The sequence below is a fragment of the Oryzias latipes genome, chromosome 20, assembly GCF_053564925.1.
Source record: "Oryzias latipes strain Hd-rR chromosome 20, Olatipes_Hd-rR_3.1".
Taxonomy (NCBI): domain Eukaryota; kingdom Metazoa; phylum Chordata; class Actinopteri; order Beloniformes; family Adrianichthyidae; genus Oryzias; species Oryzias latipes.
This window is the reverse complement of record NC_136256.1, coordinates 607,501-614,530: the sequence shown is the minus strand read 5'-3', so window position 1 is coordinate 614,530 and position 7,030 is coordinate 607,501. Positions and strand designations below refer to the sequence as shown.

The 7,030-nt window shown below is 50.8% G+C and overlaps 1 protein-coding gene across 1 annotated transcript in view; it reads right to left on the bottom strand.

Annotated features, from left to right (window-relative positions):
• Positions 1–312: 312 nt before the first annotated feature.
• Positions 313–7,030, bottom strand: part of reck (reversion-inducing-cysteine-rich protein with kazal motifs) — a 65,498-nt gene continuing 58,780 nt past the window's right edge. Inside the window, exons 18-20 of the mRNA XM_078938366.1 lie at positions 6,918–6,991; positions 5,556–5,711; positions 313–2,022 (exon numbers count right to left, since the gene is read on the bottom strand). Coding sequence (XP_078794492.1) covers positions 1,804–2,022; positions 5,556–5,711; positions 6,918–6,991 — 449 coding nt within the window. The 3' untranslated portion in view covers positions 313–1,803. The remainder of the gene's footprint in view (positions 2,023–5,555; positions 5,712–6,917; positions 6,992–7,030) is intronic.

The following is a 7,030-nucleotide window of genomic DNA, read 5'->3' as shown; positions in this document are numbered from 1 at the left end:
CCTTCCATTGACGTGTTCTCCCTACCATGACAAAGGTGGATAAAGGTGGAAAGATTTCATGTAATCCATGGACACCAGTGAAGACCACAAATCATTGAAGAAAAAAGGTTCAGAGCACTGTCTATTGGGTCTAGATGACCCAACTCCCAATGTTAAAGTGCCTAGGATAGCACAAGGGGTAAAGTCACAGTCCCATTCACACACTTGTGGCGGCTCCGCTGCTGAAGACTGGTGCCAATCTTCCACCAACCTGCCCACACATGCCCCTCATCCTCCTGATGAGTTCAGTGTGAATGTGGACACACATGATGCTTGAGTTGGGCAGAGAAATCTCCTGTACCCGCTCATTTATTCACCCATTATACATGAACACAGAGAAACAACAACAATAGTATACAGGAAGTGAGAGGGGCGTGAATCAGGGGCCCCCCTACCACGCCGCTCAGCACAGTAATACTGTCAGAGGAGAATGCCGAGCAGACGAACACCAGACCGGCGTCATCATGCAGAATAAGGGAAAACATGGCACATACATGATCATGAGAGAAGCCATAAAAAATATAGATATTTCTTTAAAAATATACGTATTGCATTTTCTTTAATACTTCAGATAAGACACAATTTAGGTAGAAAGCAGCTGATTGTCTTCTTGTTAAATGGCTTCTGAACGCAGGAATCAGACGATGTTCAACGTCTCAGAGCTTCACTGCAGCAGAATCACATCTGCATAATACTGATGGACCAGGAACAGACAACAACACACAAACACACAACCTGCAGCAGTGTGTTAGCGTGACCAGGAACAGACAGAGCTCTGGTCAGGCTAACACAAACACACAACCTGTGAGCTGCTGCAGTCCACACACTCCCATCCCCGCCTGAATGAAGCGTCCCACACAGACACAGGGGGGCTGAGGTCAGAGTGTGTGTCTGAACAGAAGCTGGTTTTGGTTTGAAGCAGGATCCAGGAGGAATCATCAGAGAACTGCAACCTTCAGCATCTTCAGGTATTCTTCCATGGAGCGCTTTGGACCATTGGGGGGGGGGGTCTAGAGTGGAGACCTGAACTTTTTTCATGAGTGCGTCTGTGTCTTTCTGTTCTTTGGCTCGTTCTCTTCTGCTCAGGGTTCCTTCAGTCCTGTGTGGATCAGAATGACGGCACCAACATAGATGCCCCCACGTCCTCTTTTGAAGTCTGAGGATGATGAAGAATGGAGGATGATGAAGAGGGTCCATGCTCTCCATGAGCCCTGAAGACCTTCTCAGGATCAGCCTGGATCCCGCTTCGCTTCGCTGGAGTCTTCAGATGGTGAAGAGTTTCCGTCTGACCCAGTAGATCTGCAGAACCTTGAAGGCTTGCAGTCTGAGACGTGCACACCACACAATGCCACACCCACAACACATGCAGGTGTGTGTGCACGTACGTCTGAAAACGTTCTGTCGGACCTTTCGGCCTCTTTTGAAGATGTAGTTTGTTCCACACATGCAGACCCGCACACGAACACGCACACGCTCAGCTGGGAGCGTGCACGCACTCACACAGGAGGTGCATGAAGGTTTGCTGCTGCAGGAACAAACGGTGCTGGTCTGAAGCAAACGCTTCTTCAAGGTCAGACACGCGTGGAGGAGCCTCAGTGATGGAGGCGGGGCTCATGGCGGCAGCTCCACGGTCTCCATGACGACAGCTTGATTGTGGTACAGGTGGGTCATAGAGTGATGGTCAGGACAGCTGCCTCCCTCTGCAGCACCAACATGGACAGGACGGAGCGCCTGAGGAACAGTCCAGGAGGAAGCGGAGGCCTCCTACACCTGCTGGAGAGCCAGCGCTGCTGTGAGGAGGAGGACCAGGAGGAGGCGCAGGCCAGAGGCTGGAGGAGAGCGCAGGGCGCCTCTGGAGGTGATGGAGGAGGTCCTGATGTCCGCATTCAGGAAGGCAGAGAGGGGGACGTGGGAGACCAGAGTGGGGCTGGCGTAGTTGATGAGGGATTGGATCTTCTCCGCCTCCTTGCTGCACGCTTCCACCTGAAAGACAGCAGAGGAGCAGCTGAGTGGGCTCTGTGTGAGCAGCAGGGGGGGGCCACACACATGAGATAAAACAGCCCGCCGTGTCATATTCATGAGGGAATTGATGAGCCCCTCCCCCTGTGTATCTGAACAGAAATGAATAAAGCAGCAATTCATTCCCTTTCAACAGAAATGTGTCATTTAGACAGGAAGTGATGTCATGAATTTAGCAACAAATGTAATCTATTACAACAGGTGCCGTTTTCTGCACAGTACCCCCCACCCATGAATCCCACAATTAAACAACTGTAGACTAAAGATGTGTTCTGCTGAAAAGGATTCCAGCACATTTGCTTCCACATCCTACTGAAAATGCTGCAGTTCTGCTGGGATCCTTCTGGTTTCAGGGTTTCTTCCCTGTCAGCCACAGCAGCTTCCAGTTTCTATCCCTCCGTCGTGTCACGGTGGGTCAGTGACCCTCCCAGGATTTAGGTTTTTGTCCCACTTTGAGGTCATTTACTGACATTATTGTCTGCTGACGCTTCTGTCCTCTGGCTGTAAAATAGAGGATCATTTTAGTTTGACTAAAAAACAGAAATACAAAAAAGAATGAAAAGATGAAAACAGAAATTAAGGAAAATATTCTTTTTTTCAGTTCAGAGCAAACTTAAATTTCTATAAACAGTATTTTTTTTTGTTTTCAAAATTATAAGCTATATTTCACTAAAAAGAATCAATGAAGGAACAAAAATCCATATTAAAGAATCTCGTTGAGTCTTTCTCTCTTAACCACCTTTGTAAAGGTTGGAGCTGGATTTGAATGTCTTCCCTGCAGTTCTTTCCAGGAGAGTTTAGGGATTCTCCTCCCAGACACACGCTGTATTTCTCACATCCTAAATGGATCATCACTGAAACATGGCTTTGGTCTTTGTGACGTGAGCCCTGAATTCCAGCTTTGCTCTCCTCGGTTCTTCGTGAACTCGTCTGTTTCCTCTGAAAGCTCTTGGCTGTCAGAAAAGCAGCGATCAACTTCAACTTGAGGCAGCTCCAGAGTTTTTGTTCAAACTGTGTTCAGAAAAGGGATTAATAAGGTATGACGGATGAAACCTTGGAAAAGGAATTCTGTTCAATAACTGCAGAAGGAGGCTGTTGCTAGGTAACACTACAGACCAAGCATGGACGTTTAGCAGCACTGCAGTGAGCTTCTGATCACCAATCAGTTCCTCTGTGAACATTGAACTGACTTTTAATGTTCAAACTGTATTACTATTGAGCAAAAAGTCAATAACAGACAAGGACACACAATAGCTGAAACACACAAACACACAATAGCTGTGTGTTTGTGTGAGAAGAGGTTTCCTGATGAGTCTACTGGACACCTTCAGTCTTCACCTCGTCCCCACAGTCAGTGGCTGCATCCACACTGTGCCGTACGTCAAACAGATGGTGAGAAGCAGCCGTTCTGATCAAAGTTCTGCATTTTGTGGCCCAAACAAGGGGGGGGGGGGGGGGGGGGGGCAGTGGTGTGACCTGAAGGATGTGTGCTGCTGTGCTGCACAAACGGGCAGCAGAGGAAGCCTTCCATTCATTGATGGTCTCTTTTCAGTTAAAAGCTCAGAAACAGCCGCTGTAATGTCCTTCAGGAGGAACAATCATCTGAACTCGGCTGGAACATTTTAATGACGGCTGTTATGTGTCGTGATGGCAGAGTCAGCGGTTGATCCTCAATGAGAGGCTGAGCTGGGACCACGTCTGAAACCTGATGTTGGCTGTGATCGCCACAGCGCTGACGGGCGCTGATGTCAGCAGAGCAGCGCTCTCAGGTCAGCGTGTTTCTGGCCTGGGTCGAGAGGACGGAGAGAGCGGCAGATAGAAGAGAAACATCGTTTCCTCAGAGAGGAAGAGTCCTCTTCTTCCTCCTCTGGGACACCCAGATACCTCTGTCCCTGACACCAACCTGATCTCCAGACTGACGGCTTCCAGCACTTCAGTTCTGCACTGGTTCTCTTTATCTTCAGCGCTAAAATTTCCTGTTCCTGGCGTGTCTAAGCCTTCAGACTTCCTGTTCCTGGCGTGTCTGAGCCTTCAGACTTCCTGTTCCTGGCGTGTCTGAGCCTTCAGACTTCCTGTTCCTGGCGTGTCTGAGCCTTCAGACTTCCTGTTCCTGGCGTGCCTGAGCCTTCAGACTTCCTGTTCCTGGCGTGTCTGAGCCTTCAGACTTCCTGTTCCTGGCGTGCCTGAGCCTTCAGACTTCCTGTTCCTGGCGTGCCTGAGCCTTCAGACTTCCTGTTCCTGGCGTGTCTGAACCTTCAGACTTCCTGTTCCTGGCGTGTCTGAGCCTTCAGACTTCCTGTTCCTGGCGTGCCTGAGCCTTCAGACTTCCTGTTCCTGGCGTGCCTGAGCCTTCAGACTTCCTGTTCCTGGCGTGTCTGAGCCTTCAGACTTCCTGTTCCTGGCGTGTCTGAGCCTTCAGACTTCCTGTTCCTGGCGTGTCTGAGCCTTCAGACTTCCTGTTCCTGGCGTGTCTGAGCCTTCAGACTTCCTGTTCCTGGCGTGCCTGAGCCTTCAGACTTCCTGTTCCTGGCGTGCCTGAGCCTTCAGACTTCCTGTTCCTGGCGTGCCTGAGCCTTCAGACTTCCTGTTCCTGGCGTGCCTGAGCCTTCAGACTTCCTGTTCCTGGCGTGCCTGAGCCTTCAGACTTCCTGTTCCTGGCGTGCCTGAGCCTTCAGACTTCCTGTTCCTGGCGTGCCTGAGCCTTCAGACTTCCTGTTCCTGGCGTGCCTGAGCCTTCAGACTTCCTGTTCCTGGCGTGCCTGAGCCTTCAGACTTCCTGTTCCTGCCGTGCCTGAGCCTTCAGACTTCCTGTTCCTGGCGTGTCTGAGCCTTCAGACTTCCTGTTCCTGGCGTGTCAGGAGTCTCTCCTCCAGGTCTGAGGGGCTGATGGCCTCATCTTCAGGCTGTAGGTGTGACAGAAGTGGGACGATCGCCTCTTTGTGGCAGTGAGCGTCTCCCTTCAGAGCATGGCGTGCTGAGGGCGGACGGATGGTTCCCTGACCTGCTCCTGAGGATGCCTCCACTCACAGTGAAGGTCTGCTGAGACCTCCGGCATCCTAAGCACCTCGTCTAACTGCAGCAACTACTGCAACCACTCTGCATCCTCTGATGGTCCCTGAGGGCCCAGGTGCCTTTCTGTGATGACGCTGTTGGGGGGTCATTTCTGGACCCTTTCTGGGCTTGAGACTGTTCAGAGAAGAGGAGGAACGCTGTTGTGAACGTTCTGGAAAGACGCTTGCTGATGGTAGCACATAAGATGAACTGACATCTGATTACATAAATAAATACCCCCTTGCCCCCCCTCCACAACATGCACACCATAACGTCCAACATCCTGAATGCCCTTCAGAAAGCCGTCTGCTGACACTAACAGTTTGCCGGAGCAGTCTTTTATTTTGAAAGAACCTCCTTCACAGTAAGTGCAGGGTCTCAAAGTCTGTATCCACAGTGACCAAAGCTCTGCTCTGTAGACCACTGGGGGGTGTAAGGGGCCTTACCTGCAGAGGCGTTGGGTGCTGGTCCACCGGCACGATGAGGACCACCAGCTGGTGGTCGAGGCTCAGGTAACCGAAGACGTCACACTGCGGCACAGACACGTGCAGGCGCAGGATCTGCAGGACGTCGTGGACCGTCACCGGCTGGTTCTTGTTCAGCTGCACACAGAGGGGAGGCTTTCAGGCAAAAACCATGGTTGGAGCAGCGAAACAGACAACCGTGAAGGAGGAAGTAGGGTTCCTAAAGCCGAGGATGGAACAGAAGTCTCCTGGAGCTGAATGCTGGTTTTCCACCGGACCCTGTCTGACGGCACAGCAGAACAACCTCCAGGAACAGACGGTGTTTCATGTGTAACCGCACAGCTAGCTGGTGCTCCGACCCACCTCTGCTAGAAAAGCAGGTATGGTAGGTCAGAGCAGCCTGGACTTCAGACCTGATGGTGGAAGAAGACAGAATCTAGGAGGACAACACACCAAAACCCAAAGGAACCTCCTCCAAAAACCCTCCCCAGGTGTCGGGGCTCAGCGTTCCCCTCCTGGGGAAAATGGTTCAGTTCCAGATCAAATGTCAGATGCACCCAAAGCCTCCAGGCTTTTTCAGAATCACACAAGAAGTGTAGAGAAAACCCCCCAACGCTGGGGCTTTTCTATCCTCTGTGGCTGCATCTAACATCTGATCTAACTGTAGTGAGGCTGGATATTTATGACCATCATTTGACATCATTTTGAAGAACAGAGCCGTCATCGTTTGATTGACAGGTGGTTGTGGGACGCTCAGCTGTGATTCTGTCTTCCAGAGTGGTGCCGTGAGTTACAGGGATGCTCGTCCCGCCATCAACCCGTTTAAAGAAAGGTGTGGTATTGACTTCATATCTGACCTCAAATGACCCCCATACCAGGAGAGGGCGACACGAATGTTTGTGCATCTAAAAGCTGTCCACGGCAGTGATGCCCCGACCAGAACAGAACCACCAAAACCACCCACACTCACTGCCAGAATCCTGTTGAGACGACACACTCACACTGAATTCATCCACACATTGACCCCCCCAGTTTTTGTTCTGAAAACCTTTGGAACCAAGAACACAAAGTCTGCACATCCTGAACCGCTTTAGCTGAAGAAATGGAGAGATTCCAGCGCTCTGCCATGTTCAACAGTCATTTCTCCAGAGTTTTCCTTGTCAGTGAAGAACCACGTCTAAAGTGTCAGACATACAGGATAAGTTCAGGATATGATTTCCCTTTTCTAAATGTGGCTTTCTTTCATTCTCATTACTACTCTGCTGAGTGAGGAGGAAACAGTCCTCCCTGATCTGTGTGGGGGTAAGCCAGAGGTTGTTGAGATGGGAGGGGTGTCAGCTGTACCTCTGAAAAGCTGTTCATCTTCTCCTTGTTCCACAGAATCTGCAGCATGCTGGCACAGATGGGGCAGCAGGCTCCTGAAAGAGTCAGAGGTCAGAGTTCATCCTGCCAGAGAA